Source organism: Centruroides vittatus, unplaced genomic scaffold, assembly GCF_030686945.1.
Source record: "Centruroides vittatus isolate TY-2023 unplaced genomic scaffold, ASM3068694v2 contig_2553, whole genome shotgun sequence".
Taxonomy (NCBI): domain Eukaryota; kingdom Metazoa; phylum Arthropoda; class Arachnida; order Scorpiones; family Buthidae; genus Centruroides; species Centruroides vittatus.
The window spans coordinates 1-23,721 of NW_027121618.1; the positions used below are offsets into that span (position 1 = coordinate 1).

Here is a 23,721-nt window from a genome sequence, read left to right on the forward strand (position 1 = left end):
AGTACTGTACATAAACCTTTTCTTGAACTTGTAAATTACGAAGTGTATACTGTAATTTCAAGATGAAATTGTTTTGTACTTTGTTAAAAACCTACAATAAGTTCAAAACTAAATAAACGCACAAAAACCCTGTACGTATTTGTATTATTATACTTGTATTTGAAGTTTACTCCTGCATGAATTTATATATTGCATTTACGAAATTTGTATTCCTGCAGGAAATAAAATAGAGTTCCGGAATCTAGACTGTGGCAAACTTGACGTTCCTTAAAATTTGTCCTGTTATTTAAAATAAAAAATATATGCATATAATCTAATTTTACCTCTATAACTTAACACTAGTGTCAAAAAAGTTTTTCATTGGCAACACTTGATAAAACCATGAATTTAAGTTTATCTCTATCTATCTCATTGGTTTATATGGAGTGTGTAGCCTTTCCTGCTATATTTTCCGAGCGATAACGTTAGCGTTCGATAATCCGGACAAAGTTTATAATTGCTTGTCCATACGTGAGAGCGCAAGAATAATACCATCTGGGAGGCCTTTCTATGAGTAACTGGCCCCTTACAGACGTGGAGAGAACCCAGAAAACTCGATGTCGCCAGCCTGTCCTGGAGAAGCGCAAACCCATGACTGAAGACCCACGGAATTTTTTGCTGTTCTCTTGATTGTTTTGGGTTTGGGAGGTCACAAAACATGGTGATTTGTAAATGACTACAGGGTCAAAATTGGCATGATTCCAATACATTTCGTTGTTATATATAGTACTGTACACATAATAGCTGGGAAAGTAAAAAAAATATGAAATTCAAAACAAAATAATTTTAAATTTATTTATTCGTATATTATAGTAATATGCAATACCACGTGAATATTCTATTATATTTTACTTATTGTAATTTAAAATTTTCCTCAAAATCGGCTTCATCACAACAACTACCTTTACGCTAATGTTAAAAACCTGCTTCTGCTCATTCGTAATGGATATCATGTATTTTTTACATTTATCGTAATCTGTTATAAAAATTCATAAATTTGGATGATTCGTGATTTTTATTTATATATAGGCCTATTTTATCAATATTTATCATTATATAGCCAATTATTATGATGATTCATTTCTACTTCTAAGCGCGTGTCTTCCTTAAAGGTGCCATTGCAAAAAGCCACGACGTGAATGCTACTGACACGAAAGTAGCCACTAAATATCCAATACTTTTTAATGAAAATTTAGCTACAAATATAAATATGGTCACTATTACGACGTAGTTAATTCATATATATGTATTTGAGCATGTGATACCTTATGAAAATTCAGCTACAGTATTTAGATAATCTATGCCATAAAACTTGTTTCAAGGAGCCCTACTGTATTATAAATTATATTAGTTTTCAACTCAAAGAGCTAAAGATAGTGTACATGTAAAATTAATATTATTCTCGTTACGTTTAAAATAGAGTAGAATCTCTATAATTATATCGAACTGGTGAATGTCGAATTTCAGCAGATTTTCGGATTACTGGATTTTGTATGTACTGTACTGTACGTACGTACGTACGCACGCACGCACGCCCTGTGTAATAAAAACATACCTGGTTCACGGAGTTAGTTTTTCGGGTTAATGTTACCCTTGGTGGCAAGATGGCGACCAGAGGGATTTTTCCCTACATTCTAGACGGCGACGGGGAAAATTTTCCCTAATTCGAGACTGCTACGGGGATAATTTTTTCCCTGCGTTCGACGTGGCTAACGCGTTTCCGGTCGCCATCTTCGTCTTCTATGGTACTGTTTCGTAATAACGCAACCTAGTAACTCCTATACTATAATAAGCTACTGTAAACCCTATTTTAATAGAAAAAAAAAACATTTTTTTACTCACGTTGATTGTCTGTCATTTCCCTTTTTTACATTTCTTCCCGACTTTCGAACTTTGATCTTCGTTTATTATAGATTTTTTCCCCCCTTGTTTTGTGTCGGCTGCTACTGTCGATGACTTCTTATTTTCTCTTTTTTTACTCGCGGTGGTTGACGTTTCCTTATCCCGACCCTTCTTTGATTTCTTTGAATTCTTCTTCTTATTATCGCCGTTTTGAACGAGTGCAGACGAACTGTCTCGGGTTCTACTGTAGCTTTTCGAGATATTCCGGATGCTAAAGCCGAAATCGTCGCACCACATTCTAGACATAGGTAGTGCCATATGAATGACAAGATACATCTCCAGGACAGACGACCACTTTTGCTTTTAAAAGTTCCTTCGTACACTGAATATTTAACTGTACATGAACTGCATTTAAGAAGACATTCATTTCTTTCGCTTCTGTGATATAATTTGCATGTCTTATCGCACGTCGAACACGTCGACTCTATCTGCTGTATACCTAATTTGACCGCAAATTTGAATGCAATATCAATTGCCGGGTTCAATCCCAATTCCGAATAATCTGTTTCCATCATTTTATAAAACTTCCTAGTAGTACATTTGGCCCAGAATTCCTTCGAACTCAAATCAACGTTGCCCATGACGTGCACGAAATTTCAACAAAAAGAACGCAATTTCTTTTTGTTTTAACTCGTAAAAAATATAAATTACCTTTTTAGCAATTCGGAAAGAACAGATATTGTAAAAAAAAAAACTCGCTGCCAACAACGAACATGCAACACACCACTGTCTTCTACACTCCCTCCAAACGAAATTTGCATAATTTGACGATCTCGGCACCAACACATTTTGTCACAACATTTCCAAAGAGCTCCCTCTCTCTTACATCACAAAGGCGAAATCGCGCGTCTCCAGAAACACGGTCGCCACGTCGAACGCAGGGAAAAAAATTTTTCCCCGTCGCCGTCTAGAATGTAGGGAAAAAATTTCCCCGGCCGCCATCTTGCCACCAAGGGTAACATTAACTGTTTTTCGTATTTATCACAACTGTGACTGTTTTGCCAATCGCACGTGCAACAAACAACTAGCGATTGACAGTATACACGTGCATTTTAGCCGAATAGCCGAGCGGTCCAGATGACAGCCTGCTGCTTTGAAGGACCAGGGATCGAATTCTAACAGGTCAAATAATCCCTAAGAATTTTTCGGGAGTAGACCGTTCAGATAAGTCAGGTTTTGTACTACACCACCCGGCAGTCCAATGTGGGCCTGGCTGAAACCATAATGGGCTTGCTAAATGATGCTCTCTTAGTGTCACTTTGTCGCATACCGGTACATCAAGCAGTAACAGGAAAATTACATTTACGTCACTCTACGGCAGAACGTAGCATAGCATTACTGTTCATTCAGGACTGGCGAGTGACATACGATAGACACTTTACTGTATTTAATACTTATTATATATTATATAATTATTTTTATGAAAATAAACGCATCTTTATAAAGAAAGTAAATAACTATACAAATTTCATTTCTTTTTACTTTTTTTCATATCTACATTTATAATACTTACCTACTGATGGTACATATCCAAAAACCAGTGTCGTATGAAAAAATACGAAAATATTCATTATAAAAAATTTTGCTGCACAAATCCATTTTGTTTCTCTATTAATGTTAACGTTCATGAGTTTCTGTAGGGATGTATTGAGAGAAACTGAAAGGAAATTATTCAGAATTTTTGCTGAAAATATAAAGTTTTTCGTAATTAATTACAGTAATAAATAAATCATTATAGTATAAAATAGAATTTCAAAATTATTTGAGTTAAATTCTTTTCATTAATTGAAAATTTTTAACTTAAATATTATTTCTTCACTGGGAAAACAATCTGATGATTTCAAATTTGAAAGTAAACTGAACATACGAAACTAAGATGAAAACATTGTTAAACTAAAAATTCTGCTCATTTGAATTCGAATCAGAATCCCGCAGAGCAGTAGAGATGTTAACTGTCTCATCCATAAGAAAAATATCCATGTATGGATGAAAAACCTTTGAAGTTTTTACCATCTTTGGACTGCAATTAAAAAAAATTCTAGACCAATACATTCTTACTGATATCTGTCTATACCATCTTTAATCTCGAGAACATTGTCAGATAAATGAAATTCAAGAGAGGATATGGAAATCTTACGTGCAGTAGGCATGATTAACTATATATATGAACTTCCAGTGTAAACCGAAAGTCACGTTTTTTCAATTCAAACTTTCCTCAAAAGGTGTTAGATGACTGGTGTTACTCTATGATGCACATACATACGTGTAAAGGATGAGCCTTCACTCGGAGGTGTAGCCCTAGAAAGAATAAGAGAGGGGTGAGGGGAGAAATGGGGGATAGAGGATTTAGGTGGGGGATGGGGGATGAATACAAAATAGGAAATGAGGAATGAAAGATTGGGGGAAGAGAGGGATCCATGGGGGCCTGTCAGGAACCGTTTGTTCGGTGGAGTAAGTTAGAAATAACTTACAATAAGGTACAATTGGTACAAAGATAAAGGAAACATTAATATAATAGTAACATTGAAATGAACTCACTCAGCAATATGTAAATCAGAAACAACCAAACACCTTATGTTGCTGAGAAAAAATTTAATAACGTAGCAAACGTTTTCAGCCAAACCTGTTGGCCATCATCAGGCTAAGCATATTCGAATGCAAACAAAATGGAACAAAAATTTAAATACAAATAAACTAACGGATGAAATATATATATAATAAAAAATAATAATAAATAACAAAGAAATATAAAAATATGTATAGGTTAAATAAATAAATAATAAGCCATTACATAATAATAAATTATATGAAATTCCAATAAATGCAAGATATGCAATGAAAACAAAATCAAGGCATTAAATTAAGAGCTCTCAAATCTTTTAATTAAATACTTCCAGGCTGAAGGCAACCCTTCAGCATCCCTGGGATTAATGCAGGTATTATGCAATCTGCTCTTAAATATTTCAATTTTCTCGGCGCTAAATGCTAAAGTCGGTGAATGTACAGGTCTAATAATGCCTGCTTCGCACCATTTGACTATCGAGCCTTCAACCTGCGCCATCTGAGATAAAACTGTGGCGTTAGATCTTTTGCTGATGTTGTACCTGTGTTCCTTTAATCTAATCCCTAGGTTTCTATTATTGACCCCAATGTAGTTTTTACAAATGCCTAGTTCTTGGTTTTCATAAGGAATTTTGTACACTCCAGCCATTCTTTCTTTATCAATGTTGTCTTTGTCGTTTCTTAATAACTTGTACAGGTTGGGAGCTCTCTTGAAAATTAATTTAGAATTTTTGCGGGCTGAGATTTCTTTCAAGATGGCTTCTTTCTTTCTGTCATACGTGAACTTTGTGAATTTGCCGAAATCCCCTCTCTGAGCTTTTGTTTTGTTAATCTTGTAGTTTTTGATTAGTGCTGTAATCGTATCCGCCCTGTACCCTAGAGTTCTAGCGATATGTGATATTCTGTAGATTTCTTTTTGTCTATCAACCACACTACTGCAATAGAGATAAGCCCTGTGAATGAGAGCACGGAAAGCAGCCATTTTGTATTGGTAAGGATCATTAGAACGCGACGGAATGTACAGAGGGCTATGCGTCAGTTTTACATACACTTTAGTGATGAAATGTCCTTCTTTGAATTCAATGTCAATGTCTAAAAAAATGTATCCGTGAGGAACACGACTGTTCAATCTTTAGCTGGAGGCCGTCATCTTTGTTGTTGATCTTATTAATAAATTGAGTCATGCAAAGTAGCGCTTTTAGATTTCATGCATAGCAAGAGCCCAGATTTGGCAAATTACAGTAGTGATTTGATAGAGCTAGCTAACCTTGTCTGCTATGAATCTTTTTTCGCCTTTAATGGCCGTCAATACAAACAAAAAAGAGGAGTCCCTATGGGAAGTCCTATGTCAGGATTGTTGTGTGAACTTGTATTGAGAAGATTGGAAAAAAGTGTTCTTTGTGGTTTCATGAATGACATTGTATATTTTAAAAGGTACGTGGACGATGTCCTGGTAATATGGAAGAATGACCAAAAAATCGAGGAATTTATTAATAAGATCAACAACAACGATGACGGCCTCCAGCTAAAGATTGGAGTAATGAGAAATCACTCTATGAGCCTTCTTTGCAAGCTTGTCTACTGTTTCGTTGCCACTGTTTCTGGAATGACCCTTGATCTAGAAGAAGTTGATGGTAGTACAGTGTAGCATCGATTATCCGACCCCCTATCAACCGTCACATCGGTTAACCGACCGCGTTCCTAGTCGGCAAATTCAAATGTTCGCTAGTGATGTGGCACTACAATATTTGGCAACATTAATATTATTTTTGTTAAATTTTTGCGTGTTTTAGATGGCAACGCTGGTTCGACCATGAAAGGGAGGCCGGTTTTTAAAGCAGGCTTAATTTTCTATTTTTTTTTTTTTTTGTATTTTTGTATTTATTTTGTGCAAAATAAAGAAATAATTTCTAACGATACAATAACGACAATTATTATTTTAAAAAATTTTGTTGGGCTTAACATCAATGAAAATTCAATGCGAAGTAGGTTAATAGCGATATACTAATATACTAATTACGTGGGATATACTAATAATGTATTTTTTCATACTTTTCGGTTATTTTTTTCAGTTATTCGATCAACCCTTAATTGAGTCGGATAATCGATGCTCCACTGTAACTCCTTCTAAAGCACTAATAATGTCAAGACTGTTGAGGATAATTGGTAGTTTACGATTTTTTTTCTAATCTGCTGCAGTGCACTTCACTTTCACTTTGTAAAACTTTTTATTTAAAAGCCCAGTACCACTAGGCATCACTGGAGTGGAAAACAAACAGTATTACACTAGTTAGATTGATGTGTTATCAACGATGATAAAGAAGTAATTATGTACAGATATACATCAGTGGGGAAGCCACAGTTGAGTGCACTGCATAAACAACTTATACATTGATGTCTTATCGATGAGCAACAGTATTATAATGTATAGGTATAGTTTATACAGCGAATAACATTTACAGCAACAATCACAGCACCAACATGTCCTACAGTGATGCCTTATCATGAAATATAAACAGAAAATAAATATACAAATATACAGCACAATGAAACTACATTGACATTGACAACATAATCAAAGCTGACAGTGATGTCTTAACAGGGATGATTACTCACAGCAAAATAACACACAGGGGTAATGACAACAATTCAATGCATACAATTAGTAATCTAAATTAAAAATATTTTCAAGACACAACACCACTGTCACTTGGCAATGGAAGCTGTCTTCGCAGCACCATACTTAATTAACTGTAGTCTTTCTGAAGTAAGAGGTGACAAGGTCCCTGAAAGTCTGAAAAAGGTTGTTGTCTTGTAACAGCACATGTAAGTCCTGAGGCCAGTTTCCACTGGACAGCAGCAAGGAGAGAATGGCGTTTCGTTTGTCGTCCAACATCGGGCACTGCAGCAGATAGTGCCTGGCACCATCTGGAATATTGCATAGTTCACAATTCTGTTCAATTGTTTTGTTGAACCTGAAGAGATAACTATTAAATTTACCATGCCCAGTATAAAAGTGTTGTTCTATGTTCAATATAATGATGATTACTAGCTGAGACTGTGGGGAAAAAAAATCCCTTGTAATACTGTTGGTCTGCAGGTTCCATGTACCCTGCCATAACTCAGTCGCTTTCTCCTTTAGGCTGGAAATTATGTAGTTTTGAGGAGTTGCTGTATAGGTAGGTGTGCTAGGTGTGCCACTGGAGACAGATGCGGTGTGGGTAAGCTCATCCGCTCTCTCATTTCCAAGGACACCAGAGTGCCCTCTGACCTACGCCACCGAAAACCTATTGATGTTTTTGGTCATTTCCCAGAGAATTTCGTTGACTATGGGATGGCCCCAGTTAAAGTTGTGGATAGCCTGAAGTAATGAACTGGAATCTGTGAACAGGTTGACATTGGTATTACTTAGCTCTTTAGTTACTCCATTTGACTGCTTTCAGGATTGCCCAAAGTTCCGCCTGAAATGCAGAGTAAGTATTGCTCAGTATATCAGAGAAATTATAAACTTCCAGGTTGCCATGATACACTACAAACGCACATTTAACCCCATCATTGTTCTTCGATCCATCAGTAAAGACACTGAAGTACTAATCTGGCCAGGGTTCACTTCCAATGTATGGTCAATCATAGGGAGGGAAAAAAGGGGTACAACTAATGCTGCAGTGCAGTTCGACTGTCACAGATGATATTAATAACTTTCCCAAAAAACAAGTGCGTATTGTCTTGAATGTATTTTAAAGCCTTCCAGATAGCCAAAGACTCTGCCTGATTGTTTGAGCAGTTCTCATGCAGCTTGTAGGCTGCATTCCAGAAAAGCCGTTTTTGAGGATCCTCCAGGAGGGTGGCAGCGCCAATTACTCCTCTAGCCTTGCAAACGTTGGTGTAAATGCTGAGCCCTTTCAAAATTGGGGGGGAATGGAAGTCGAAATTCGAGGTGATACTGTGAGCCGGGTGGGGGTTGGTACGATCAATATTGATGTCGAGGCCACAATTCAGAAGATCATCCATCAGTGGGTGGATTGTGTTTGGTAATTTATATTTGTCAATCAGATGATAAATGGATTCAGGGCTGGCATTGGAGGAAATCTTGCTCACCAGCAGGTTCTTGACATGTTTATACATGATAACTAGATTGATCATGGTTAGCCCAGCAATCACTAGCAAAGTTTTTGTAGGGGCTGTGTTGTAAGATTTTGTGATCGAAATGGCAGCGGTCTTCTGGGCCAAAAGCAACCTCCTGCTGAAATGGACCTTATTTGCCGCATTACCCCACACTTCACAAAGGTAGGTGTAAATGGGTTCTATCACACTTTTATAGATGATCTTACTGTTGATATTAGAAGGCCCCACCCATTCTTGGCAATGGACCTCAATTTATGACTGATACTGACGGCTTTATTAAAAGAATAGTAAACGTGATCCGTCCAAGAGAGTTTGGGGTCAAATATCATTTCTGAGTACTTAAGGCTGTTAACATTCCGTAAGTTTACTCCGTTGATCTTAATGGTAGGCTAACGATTAGTAATGTCAACCAGGAAAGGTTAAGTCACACAACCAATCCGCATTTGTAATGTCAGGGCGTTTTGTTTTTTTTTCAGTAATGAAAATTTCAATTTCATGAATTAACTTTAGAAAACCACTCCAATGTTTGTCCTCAACTTGGCCACCTCATTTCTGTCTAAAAGGTTAAGTCACCATATTCGTTTTCAATGCCTCCAACAGACTTTTTAAACTGTCAGAGAGATTAAGGGCACGGCAATTAATTTTTAATTATTCTTCAAACTGCGACTTTAATCACATGTTCTAAATCAAAATTTTTTAAGGCACAAGCTCTCCTGGCTGATGATACACTGCAATTGTATCAATTCATCGTCGTACTGTCTCAAATGCTGTTTCAATAATTTTACCAATCCAGAATTAGATCTTATCATGGAAACAATTTTGTCAGTCATGATAGTCACTAATTTTGTCAGATCAAAATGAATTTTAGAACATTTTCACTATTTTTCGTTTAATCTGACAATGAACTCATTCCAATTAGCACTTCATTCAATTTAAATTTGTGTGTTATTCCATGTGCAAATATTAACGATAGGGCTGTAAAAGTAACGATTCATCAATAGTCAATAAAAAGTAGGCAAATTTCTTAAAGTCAGCGCAACCACCCCTAGGGGACGAGAAAGCCTCAAGGGTGAAAAGAAGCGAAGGGCGCGACAGGGGACGCTGGACTCAGGGTTCCCATCAGATAACAACCATAGGTGAGGATTGGGATCACTGACAAGTTTTTTTTTTCCATCAAAAGAGGTGGGAAGAAAGACTGCATTCTGTGGTTTCCATATAGGAAGAACAATATACAGTAAAGACAGTGTGATTTTAACAAAAATGATTTAAAAAATATATTTTAAAGTCAAAGGCAAACGGGTTATCGGTGGTGGGGGTACGTTTGGCTATAAGGACCCTGTACCGCCCACTTGGTTCTATAACCAAGGGCGATGGCTCAAAAAATTTGGTATCACTGGTCCAGACTTCTTCTACTATCAATAAAATGCTTTTTCGCATAAATAATTTATTAAAGATTGAAAAATGTTAAGAATAATGTCAAAGTATATATCAGAAATACTAATTAAATAATAATTCAAATCCTACCTTCATTTTTAAAAGCTGGATGGTTTGTTAATTTCCGTAGCTTTTCTGCAACAGTTGCAAGTATTACCCAAATGATAAAAAACGCAAAAACTGTCCTATAAAAATGCATATCAAATACACTATAAAATTAATGTCATTTATAATATTCTACAATGCATTACATAAAACGGTAAGATAGATAGCTACATCGTGGAGATAGAATTGAAATTTTGACTAGACATGAAAATTACGTGTACCATAATTAATGTGCATTATAAAAACTTTAAGAAATATTTATTTGTTATTACGACTATTATTTATGGACACTTAAAAATAAAGTTTAAGAAACACTGAAAAAATATTTTTTACGGTAAGCTGAAGCTTAGTAAAATTTTCTCACTATTTCTAAAAAGATAATATAATTCAGAATGAGAAAAGGGTTGAATTAAAAGTAGAAGAAGAAAGCAACTACACATAGCACTCTTCTAAGAGTGTACTTTCAGAGAGAACTTTCTATGAGACACTTAACCTCATTTTGATAAATAAACACGCAAAGTAAATATAGAATACTCTATGCAGCAGGCGCAGTGGGAAAAGTTACCAACTACCAGTGTTCAGTGCTTTTATGCAGTAGGGTGTTTGTAGACCAAAAAAAGAAAGAAAACTAATTTACTGAAAAAACCAACTCCGCTTTATATCCTATGTATATTACTACTGCTAATTAATTTCCTTATTTTCGCCTTCAAAATTGACACATTGAATTAAAATATTTTTTCATATATACAGTAACTTAAAATATCATTAAAATTGTAATTTCCTACATCAACAATTAAGAAAAAATAATATTTACTAATTAAATTGCTTATAACATAATCATATTTAAATTTTAAAATAAAATAATAATATTTAGCAGTTAAATTATTAGTACTGATTAATTTTTTTGTGCAGATAGTAAGAATGATTGTTACTAAATTAATATGATCAAGCATAATTAATATACAGAGCTTACATGGTAATTATTTGTGGTGCTGAATATATCCTTTTATCATCTCGTTTTTGACATCCTCCCACAGTCAATAAATCTCCATTTCCAGTTACTGAAAAGGTAACGTTGATACAATTAACATAAATTTTATCATTTCAATATTGTTAACAAAAAATTTCACACACTTCAGTTAAAAATTACCAGTAAAATTATCGATTTTAATAAAAATTATTACACTCTCAATTCTATTTTTATTCATACAAAAAAAAATTCCAGCAACGAGTTGCTTAAGTTTTCCGGAAAATTTGGTACTGCCATCAGTTACGATATTTTATTAAAATGTCCTTGTATTTTTAACTATTATAAAATGGCAAAAGGCGTAATTTTTTAGGGGAGGAGTGGGTTTTATAAAAATTGTAAATGCTAATAACGAGTAAAATCATAATTAAGTCCGAGCCTACACGACTCTCTTTATCGCCTCACTCTGTCGACATTTAATTACAGAATTTTAATAGCATCAGTCCACCTATTACACATGTCTCCCTGCACTGCAAAATTTCGGAAAAGTTCGAAAAGAGCTCAGAAGTAATTAAGCTTCAAAGAAGATGAGCGAAATGTGAGGTTTCAGACGAAATCCGTAAATCACAAAATTCTTGCATTTAAATTATAACAATAGATTATATAGAAAAGAGAGAGAGAGAGAGAGAGAGAGAGAGAGAGAGAGACAGAGAAAAAAATCTCTTGATCTAGACATTGCGACGCAAAATGTAAACAGCGAGTATCGGAACACGTGCCGGAACACGTGCCAAAACACGTGTTATAAACGATCCGTCTATGTCAAACGAAAGGGTAGAATTCTGACACGAAAGCCCATAAATAAATAGAATTATGACACAAAAGCTCATAAATAAATGAAATTCTGACTCGAGTGTTCATAAATAGTCGATGTAAGAAGACAACTTCGGAAGGGGAAACAATTTAATAGATAGAGAAACATCGCGCTTAAATCGTAAAAGTTCCTAGATGACAGAAATCGCAATTAACGGGCTAAATTATGAGTTCGAGTCTTGTAAATTTGTCAACAATCTCCGAACACAATGGTCAAAAAGGCGCCAGATGGACACTCCGAATCGGACCTTTCCCATGACCCGGGTCATCCCGAGTTTCGCCTAGAAACAAAGGAAAGACCAATCGGAAAACGAGAAAAAAGATGAGGGGCCAATCGGAAATTGGAATAGCGAGCGAAAAACTATAAAAATCGGAATCTCCAAGGTCGGAGGAAGTCTCCTCCGCATCCAGCAAAGAGCCGTGATCTGTGTTGTGTTATGTCGCTGCCAGCAACGCAGGACACCTCTGCGAGCATCTGTCCAGCGATCTCATCTCGTCTGCCCCGGGGCTTCGACAGAAGGGAAATCCTCGCCACTCCGAAGGACTGTAGAGAAGTGGACAGTGAATTGTAGATGTAAGCATATATGTTATCCAATAAACGGGTTTTCTTATGTAAAACACTTGTCATCATTTGCCTCCTCCGCCACACCCACATGCAAAGGTCCCTTACGTTCATCCTGACACGGGAGTAACTTATCCCCACCTGTCGGCGACCTTACACAAATCGTACCCCTACAGAGTAACATTCAGACATACAGAAAAAAAAACCGAATGTTTTCGCATTTCTCGACGTTTTAAGACTCTTTCGGTCTAAAAATGTGAAAAACTTTGCTAAGTTTGTTAATTTTTCACTGATCGTCATACTTTCCTGTAACACAACGGAGCTGGGATAGTATAAATTAATTTTCTAAAAATGAAAATCATCAACCCTTCAATTTGTAAAAGAACAATTAAGTTAACCAACTATGTGGTTTCCAGATAAATTGTTTATCTCTTTAATTACAATATACCATTAAAAGGATAGGAAGTTTCAAAAGATAGTTTTTCACATTCGAAAGCAAGAGGCCCCGATTATCTATACATAAACTTCCGGTTTGCAACGAAAGTCACGTTATTTCAATTCAAACACGAAAGGCGTTAGATAGATCACCGTCACGGTTCTATTGTTAAAAGAAAAGTATATTGTATAGGGAAAGTCAGTACTAATTAAAGGTGGAGAGCATATATTTTAAATTAAATAAATTTAAAATATGATTCAGTATTGCTTCTAGCATTGTGGCGATGTCATAATAAATATCTGCTCGTTATAATTATTTTATTATGTGGGCTTTCTTCTTTAGATACGTTATGAGTTTCTTTGTGAAATAAGTGAATATACGATACATTAATTTGGTTTTCCATTATCTGGGCACGTGTAACTGCTTCATTACTCCATACAATGACAGTGTTACATTATAGTTAACGAAAAATTAATTTTCAGTATATTTCTATAACCTATTTTAATATTAACTGATAACAACCATGACACGTTTGTTTGTATAATTTAGAATTGAAAAGAAAAATGTAATGTAAATTGCACATATGAATGCTTTACTTTTACGACAAATGCATGATACTATGTTTTTTTTTTGTTCACACACACACACACACACACACACACACACACAACAACTATCTTCGTTCAGACGACCTCGTTATGTGTAAGAAATTTTGAATCAATTTGTAGAGACAAGCATAAAAAAATCCTACATTTGAAGTTTTCATAAAATGTTTAACGTATATAACATAAAACATTGGCTGATGTTACCATGTTTTTGTGAAGAGGCCGAGTAATGAAAAACGATATTTTTAGCAACTAATTTACTGTCTATGAAAATTTTTGGTCCAACTCAAAATTGAATTTGGACTCTCCAGCACAGAAAGTTTATTCTTAATTTCCATATGTATGTACTTATAAAATAGTAAATTTAAAGTACAATTTATAAGTACATACTCAATACGTACTCATTTGTTACGTACTTATAAATTAGTAAATGTATAAGTACGTAATAAATTCTATCAATCGATAATCGATATAATTTACTTACCCCATTTTATAATATTTTGCAAATCCTTTTCAGAACATGAATTTGGGATACAAACGTCAATAAATAATCGTGCTGCAAGTTTCAAAGTTGATATCATATGAGAAACAGTGAATGGTTTCTGAAAATAAAGACATTAAATGAGACAAGCCGTACAAACAGAAGTACATTGTTATATTAATCAAACTAAATACTCTCAGAATTAAATACAGTCAAATCTCGGTGTTCAAACTTAATTCGCTTTTATTAATTAATTTGATTTAATTTCGACTGCAGCACATACCGACAAATGGAATTAGTATCTTTCCCTCATGCGCATTAAAATCTAATTTAAATAGCAACGTCATCGGTGATTCGTGTGGTGACGTCTAATGAAGCGAGGCGATCTTAGCGCCACTAACTTTTGAATCAGTAGAACTGTGTTTGTCTTCTGTCGTTAAATGCTCGGACCGTCGGCTTTCTTTAACCCAGGAAGTATAGAGAGTTAATAATCTGTGTTTCCGTAATCTGTGGCAGGTTAATTGAAGGTTTTATATCTTTGAAATTCTATACGTGAACCGATTTGTTCGAAAAGTGAGTCGTAAGAAAACCGAGGTTTGACTGTAATATTTTAAATTTTGTTTCTGCTAACTCGTGAACAATTCTTGTACTTACACAAATGAATTCAATGAATTTCACAAGGGTTTGATTTTTTAAAGTCATGATTTTCTCTATCATTTCACTGTTTATTTTATTAACATTGACATTGATGTAACAGAATTTTCCTCGTATATCATACGATCGTTTGCCCGTTATAGTATTTTCCGCATTACTGTCAATTTTTAGGCATTGATCGTAATCACCTGGAATCCAACTGGGTCCTTTCAGTGAACCCGCAGATGGTCTTCCCAATGAATCCAACACTGAAAATAAAATATATATTTTTATCTCATGGAAAATGTAAACAAATGTTATTATGATTTTTAATATTTTGCTAATTTAACTTGCATAATATGACATTGCAGTTACGTAATTTCAAATTTACTTTATCGCGTCGCTTAAACAATAATTTTTTAAACATTTCATTCTAACCACGTGACGTCGTATTATCCAATAGAAAGTAACGATCTAACAAACCTATTATTTAAAATGTGTTATCTCCCATCAATTATGTTTCGACAGACAGTATACGCTAACTAATTTGTAGAGATATCAACTATTTCTTAAAATCTCTGTTTCCTCACAGAAAGTAATAGCTCATACTTGACAGGAACATTTCTAGTCTACGGTTTCCGCCATTGAGGATTTTCTACAGAACTGTGGTTGTCTTTGAAACTCTACTCGTACACTTGTGTACAACGCATATATTCTTCTCGCTGTATCTGCATTAGTGATAGAACGAATATTCGGTTACTATTCGGTATTCGGCCTATTCGGCCTGTTTTTCGCTATTCAGCCGAATAGTGAGTAAATATTTGGTATTCGGCCGAATACCGAATTCCTACAAACAGGAGAAAAAAATAACAAAAACACAGTAAATTAATCATTTTGGTATTTAGATTTAATGTTATCGGGTTAGTGTTTGTTTATATTTATTTGTAACTTACAACCTGCACAAAATAAAAAACAAAAATAATATTAGTCACCTGTATTCAGAATTTATAATTACAAAGATCAGCACACGTACAGTACATACCTATTCGTTCGGAAAGCGTCGCATATCTGAGGGTCTTACCCTGCCTATCCTTCTTTTTAAGCGCTCGTGTTTGCTCTTCCCTTTTTCTTTCCTCTATCGCTCTAGTCAACGTATGCCTATGCATACATTATAATGTGCGCGCACGATACTTTCGATTCGTCACTTTTCCGTCGTAGATTTTCCATTTTACAAATACGTGAGTCATAGCCTGGTGATAACGGAGAAAAGAGACAGATAGGACGTCGGTATAAGTCACAGTTATAATTTCACAGATTCGAGACAACTTGGTAGCCTGAACGGCCCCAGGCTTTCGCCCGTGCACGCTAAGTGATTTCATTACAAGCATTTAGCTTTCGAAGTCTATGAGAACAATTATTCGGCATTGACGGCCGTGAATTTCGCTCCAATAAGATGCCTCGACTTGTTCGATTATCTTATCAACTCAATTTCATATTTATTTTCACATTTTCACTTCGCGGTCCTTCTCTGTTCTTTTTCTGTTATTTACACGTGTAGGACATTTTATTGTAATCCACATTTCATATTATCATTTATCACACACTGCCATGACGCTCTTGTCTGTCCGCTACAACTGTCAAGAATTAACGCGATTGGCGAAGCGTAGTAACAGCGGGCGAATAGAGTAGGGTCCTTGCTATAATGCGCTTTGCGCGCCAATTTTCGTACGTGCGTTAATCAAGCCGAGTAGTTTGGTCGAATATTCGGCTATTCGCGATCACGCTCCTGGCCAAATATTCGGTATTCGGCCTGATGCCGAATATACTATTCATTGCAACACTAATCTGCATGTGCCATTGAATGCCGAATGGTTTATTTTTATAAAAAATTTGTCAACGCTACACTGCTCTTGCTTCCTGCACTGCTGAAGAGGGGCCGCCATTTTAAAGATCCGTTGACTAATGATCTCGGTAATCAACAGTTTTGCCAGTCACAGGTGCTGTTTCCTCAGATTTAGAAGTTTCGTTTGTCAAAATTACTATTCTGTTGCTCATCCTCTCGACTTTCAATAGCACTTGTACGTTCCTTGTAAGATCATAGACTACATTTTAATTTAATTAAACCAGTATATTGATGTAGAATTCTTAATTTTGGATTCTAATTCGGCTCGGATCTGATGCGGAGAATCAGAACATAAAATATTGGAAAATGTAAAACATTTGTTAAAGATTTTTGGCAGTTATGTTGTAATATTTGGATATTTACTTTTATATTTCGTGCAGCTACTCGTTGTTTTTGAAAGATTTCACCCGTTCGAAAATAATTGCTATAACAACTATTACATGAAGTGTTTACATACCCACATAAATGTGGATAATAATACGTGTTGTTTTTATCAGCCACTTATGAAAATGTATGTTAGAGTATCGCCTTCCTTTTCAAACATTTTAATTAAATTAGGTGATTTTGGTAACAGCAGACACTTTTTCAGGGTAATCATGGACGTATTTACAGTGTTCGGAAATATCTCAGAGTTCATTTTATGCTACATCTACTCGGTTTTTTTCCTCAATACTCCACAGTTTTAGGATGTCATAATCAAGAACAGATCTTGTTTAAGGAAAGTTAAAATGTGTAGTAATTTCATAATTTCATATTTGATATTCTGATTTTGCTATTTTATAAATGTTTGAATCTATTGTACAGTATTTTAATTTGTAATACTTGTATCAATATGTCAATAAATTATATTTTAACCTTTTATTACGTTTGTCTGCAAAATTTTGGCCTAAAATGTCCAAACGTTTCACTAGGTCGTGTCCACAAGTAGCATGTGCCAGTGTGGAATGCTGTACACTGCATCCTGTCTAACGTTTTTAATTTTTCAGCAATAGACAAATTACATTTTACTTCTCCGGCTGTTATATATACGTAACAAGTAAAAGTAATGTAATCGTGAAAGTCTGACTTTGAGTTTTTTTTTTTTAAATCGTCAAGTTTTGAGATTTTCTGAACCAAAAAAGTTAAAAAAAACGGAAGAATTTTTTTTGGATGTGTATGGACGAATGTATGTGTGTATGTGTTTTGTATGTGTGGGTCTGTTGGCAACTATTTCGTTTCAATCTTAGCATGGAAATAATGCTGAAGAACGAAATTTGGCATCAAAGTTTGTGTACAAGGGGCATCGATGCTATTATATTTTGGTGGTTAAAGTTGGAAGAGGTGAAAAGATAAATAAAGTGATGTATCGTATCATATCTCGAGTGGGGTCATACTTAATTAAGATTTTGTTATTTCTTAACATTTGAACATTTTTATAAAACCGCCTACCTTTAAAATTAAGCATTTCCCCTCTTACAGTAATTATGTATATAAAAAGTTATGAAATAAAATACAATGAGCTTTGGCCGCAAATGCAGTTTTAAATGTAGGCACAAAGAAAGTCGCGCAACTCGTTGTAAAACTTTTTCTGTAACGAAATAAGTGTATAAAATTTTTTAGCATAAAATATTTGTTATGCTGAATATTTCTATATTTATAATAAAAGCTGTAGCTCAAATTTACGTATTACTATATATTTAAATTATACACATACTAGCAGATCCGGCTACGCGTTGCTATGGCTCAAAATGTATCTATTATAAATGTATAACACTTCCCCGTAAAAGGGAATTTCGAAAAATCCCTTTTTAGTGTATATTCTGTTGACGTACCCTAATAAAACGCAATGAAAAACGCAAAAAACCTCATTGAAAATAGTATAAATAAATGCCGAGTTCTTCACAGTAAGCCTAAAAACTGTCCCTCTCCTGTGGGTAAGGAAAATTTAAAAAACTCCCTATTTAGTGTATATCCTGTTTACGTACCATAATAAAACGCAATGAAAAACGAAAAAAAACTCATCGAAAATGGTATAAATGAAAGCCGAGTTCTTCACGGTAAGTTTTAAAACTCTCCTCTATCATGGGAAAGGGGAATTTGAAAAAATCTTTTTTTAGTGTATATTCTGTTGACGTACCCTAATAAAACGCAATGAAAAACGCAAAAAACCTCATCGTAAATGGTATAAATAGATGCCGAGTTCTTTATGGTAAGCCTTAAAACTGTCCCTCTCCTGTGGGTAAAGAAAATTAAAAAAAAATTTTTTTTAGTGTATATTCTGTTGACGTATCCTAATAAAACGCAATGAAAAACGCAAAACCCTCATCGTAAATGGTATAAATAGATGCCGAGTTCTTCACGGTAAGCCTTCAAACTGTCCCTCTTTCGAGGGGAAGGGTAATTTCAAAAAATCCCTATTTAGTGTATAATCTGTTGACGTACCCTATTAAAACTCAATAAAAACGCAAAAAACCTCATCGAAAATGGTATAAATAGAAGCCTAGTTATTTACGGTAAGCCTTAAAACTGTCCATTTCTCCCCAGTGAGGGGAAATTTGACATGTATATGATATAAAAAACGTGCGTAATCGAATGCAACGTTGTCTCAAAATTTCAAAGGAATCGGTAAGAACTAACGAACATTACATTTTTATTCATATTTATAGATAGAAGATGATCTGGTTTAGATCATCTTCACAGAAAAGGAAACTTTGGTCGTCATACCTGCGGAATCAGCGCAATCTTTTGAACATCAAAGCTTTATTCTGAGATGATATCTTTGTTTAATTTATACGAATGTTTAACGGAATAATATACAGCCTATGTTCACCCTGAGGGTCCGTTCTAAATATTGGCGAAAGAAGTTTTGAAATCGGATGAATAGTTTCGGATATTACCCGTTACAACCAAAACACTTGTTTATAATATTAGTATATATATTATGTATACAGTACATACATATAAATATATAATCGAGAGAGGTTGATAATGATAATAATAAGTGCAGAGCCCAAACGGTTAAGAGTTGAAATTTAATACACAGTTAGGGTACATGATGAGAATGTACAGTACAATAAGAAGGAATTTTTCGAAATTTTTTTTAAGGGAGCTTAAGGATTACTCGAAAGCACTTGGCTTTTAGTGTACTATTTATATGCAGTTTTATGCGTTTTTGCAAGCACTCGAACATATTTTTAAACCCATCTACAAATTCTCTAATTAGCCTCGGAAGATAAGAAACCCAATTCTTGCATTTGGTGAAAACGGGTAAGATCTGGTAGGTAACTATAAAGGTTATCTCACATAAGAGTTTATCACACCGAATGACCAATCTAACACAATTTAAAAATTTTTTCTTACTCTACTGTATACGATTTAAAGAATTTTTAATTGGTGTTAGATTGATCATTCGGTGTGATAAACTTTTACGTAAGATAGCCTTTGTAGTTATATAAATCAAATACTATAATATAATAGAGTAGAAGGGTTAGAAGTACGAAAATAATCTAACAATCTTAATCTTTTCTGTTTTTTATTTTTCGCCCGAGCAACGCAAGACTCATCTACTAGTAAATATATATAATATTTTAAATAAAGTAGGCCTATACGAGTATTTTGTAGATATATGTAAGTTGTTAAAAGAAAATATTTTAAAAAATTAGAATAAAGACTAAGTCTGCCCAAATTTTGATCACCTTTTTTATTTTGTGTTCCAAGACAAACACTTTTCGGCGACTGACCTTCCTTTTTAGGTTACTTGTCGCCGGAATTATTAAAAAGTCCTTTTAAAACACATAAACGTCCAATTAAAATTACAAAAAATTTTCTTCAAAAGGAACTGGTGACATAAAACAGACGTCTTGCTTACATCCATCTTGCCTTTTTCTGGGTGTCTTTACTGCTTTTATCTACTGGGAACAGGCGCTGGAAAATGTAGATGAGACAGCTGACTCCTGGCGACGATATTTGTAGAGTTTTCATCAAATTTTTCTCCATCGGACGAAAATTCAACAATAAGAAAATATTTATTTTATGAACCTATTCTTCGGCTATTAATTACTATCTGGCAACTTTATTTATTGAAGTTTTTCCTTATATAAACCGCAGAGTAGATAACAATTGAATGAAATATTTTCATAATTTGTCTCAGCAATTCAAATTTTTCTAAAAGGTCTCTTTTACTTCTTAATTCAAAATTTTCCATGAAATTACATCCTATATAACAAATCAGTGTATAAAGAAAATACGAAATTTGACAATTGATATATTTTTCTTAATGCAATTGAGATGTTGTCATGTGAAAAGTATTATTAAAGAAAAATTTTAAAGATTTTAATTTAGTACATCAAAATTTAAAAACTAGAATGTGATTTTTAATTAAATACAAAACAAAACTTCAAATTACGTTATCCAAAACTGAAGTGGAATAAATCCAGCAACAAGTTGCTTAACTTTCCCGGCGACTTTTAAAACTGCGTATGTGGCGCCATCTATTATGATATTTTATTGTTAAAAACGTTTAATATTTCTAATTATTGTAAAATTGCAAAAGACTTAATTTTGAAGAGAGTCATGGGTTTTATAAAAAATTGTAAATGATAATAACGAGTAAAATCGTCATTAAGTCCGACCCCACACGAGATACGACATACGATCCTCCTTATCTCCCCTCCCCTTTAGCCATTAACCAACAAAATTTGATGGCTTCAATCCCTGCTAAACGCAAATCTCCTTGCAAAATGTCAGAAATTTTCGACAAAAATAAGAGAAGTTATTCAGCTTTAAAGAGGGAGAACAAAATTGTGCTCGAGTTAGTCTATGAAATAGGTTTGAAATCTGAAAATTGTACCCCAATGATACAAATCAGCTTTGTGTTTGTGTAATAAATTTATTTTTGATAACAATTTTACTAGGCATTAAAAATTTTATATTTAATTTTTAGATTAAAAAAATTATTATAACATTAATCAATGATTTCAAATAATATTATCATTATCTCAATACAAATATATAATATTATGTAAAGACTATAATCTGTAACTTATTTTACATACAGAATTTGCAGTCAATTTATCTGTAAATTTAGGTTTTTTCCTAGTAAATCTACATAAAATACTTAGCTTAAAATCGTCACAAAAGTTTTGAACGACGAAGTGAGCGGGGAGTTAAGTGTAAAGCAAAAACTCAAAGATCGAATAAACTGAATAAAATTACATCTAATCTGTAATAATTGACATTTAAAGCTACTTACTCATTATAGTCCATGGTTTCAATTGTATTAAATCTTTCATAAATCGAATCCCCGAAATTTGACAAGATTCGGATAAATCCACTTCTTCTGCCATTCTCAACAAGTACGGGAGAATTAATTTACTCAATAATTTTAAGGATTTTTTCAATTTAATTTCCGTAGTTATTAAGAAACTTTTATAAACGTCATCTGTTGTTTTAGTATCATTAATTTTACTGCTTGATACTACAATAATGTTCATCAAAATTATAATAGAAAGAAACTTGAAAGCGCTGCAACTCATCCTTCTATCGTATGAAGCAACAGATTACTGATGAAGAAAGGTATTCAATTATTATTGTAACTGATTATAAGTATTTTCGGGAAAGTTTTTGTGTAGAAAATTTCCTCCAAGTATTATTCGAAACAATGAAGTGAACGATTGCGTAGAAAATAGCAAATAATTGATATTATTAAATCAACCCTTTGTTTTGTGAATGATGTTTACGAAACTTGGCATAAAAAAGTAAATGATAGCTTTTTCATATATTATTTTTGTCTCAATTGCTCTTTTTCTTCTCTTTAGTCTTGTAATTAGCAGTATTATTGTAATTTTTATATAATTATTGCGTCTGATCTTTCTTTCAAATATTATTTTTTATACATTCGTATACTCTAATCATGGGTCGTGGGTCCTCACAAATCCCACTCCACTACGTAGCATGTAGAAGATCTCGATGAGTTTCCGATTAAATTAAATGTTTTATATGGGGGATGTACAGACTGTAAACGTGATAGGCGTACTGTACTATAGATAATTTCCGGCATAAGTACATAAAAAAATTCAATATTAAAACTTCATTATTTTAAAATAAAGACCATAAAATAATACAAAATTATTTACATTTTTCGATATTTTACACCACTAAGTGGTGTAAAATATTCAGATAATTACAATACAGAACATCACTAAGCCAGTCATTAGCATTTTTTAATACTATTACAGCTACTATTGTTTTCGAAAACTATTGTTCATTAAACATGAATTATTTATTATTTCATTTTCTTCAGTTATATGAATATTTACAAAAAATTTCCTTTTAAACATGCTTTATATTTGTACTGAATAACTTTATCGTTGTCGTTGTAATTGTTATGAGAATGTGCATTTCGGTCATGTCTCTCATCGGTCCTCTTTTAAATTTTACAGAAATCTTAGTGACAAAAACGATATATATCTTATAGATGATAGTAACAACTGAATTCCAGTATATAATAAAATACCTATATTTTATAAAAAGAAGTTGTGGTAAAATTCAAATAAAACAATAGAAATTAAAAATTGGTATAAAAGAAACTTTTATGTTTTGTAAATTATAAAAAAAGGGAATATAAAGTGAAATTAACCAAAATCTTAATTCTTCGATAAAGCCGATTAAGGTATTTAACCTCTTAACAGTGGAACAGTCGGACTCGGCTCTACCAGTTAGTTTTGAAGATAAACCATGGAATTTTTTTAAAAATTTTCCCACGCGTTTTTCTCGTTTCTGTTTAGGAAAAAATTTTTAAACAGTTACGTCTTGTAAAGAAAAAATCGTTCTTTATTGTCACATAATTTTTTTATATATGAATTTTTTTCGCGGTAATTTTTTGCTAAAAATTTTTTTTTCAAATTTATATTAAATTCTTTTTTGATTTTCTATCCGATACGATTTTTTCAAAACTTTTGAATTTATTTTCAATTTTATAAAATTTTTTAAAATTTTAGGCATTTAAGTAATGACGATTTTTTCCAACCTGCGAATCAAATTCAAGAAAATGTAATTGACAGTTAACGAATTTCATCCACAACAATAGAAGACGTGAAGGTTGTTATGACTACAACTGG

The 23,721-nt window shown here is 33.6% G+C and overlaps 1 protein-coding gene across 1 annotated transcript; it reads right to left on the minus strand.

Annotated features, from left to right (window-relative positions):
- Nucleotides 1-3,454: 3,454 nt before the first annotated feature.
- On the minus strand, nucleotides 3,455-21,948 carry LOC136971452 (uncharacterized; the record flags this gene model as incomplete). The annotated part of the gene is made up of 6 exons (XM_067265908.1): nucleotides 21,855-21,948; nucleotides 14,743-14,990; nucleotides 14,092-14,209; nucleotides 11,141-11,228; nucleotides 10,153-10,247; nucleotides 3,455-3,625 (listed from the first exon to the last, which is right to left on the minus strand). Coding segments are annotated over exons 1-6 (814 nt in total), but the record flags the coding sequence as incomplete, so codon positions are not given.
- Nucleotides 21,949-23,721: the final 1,773 nt, after the last annotated feature.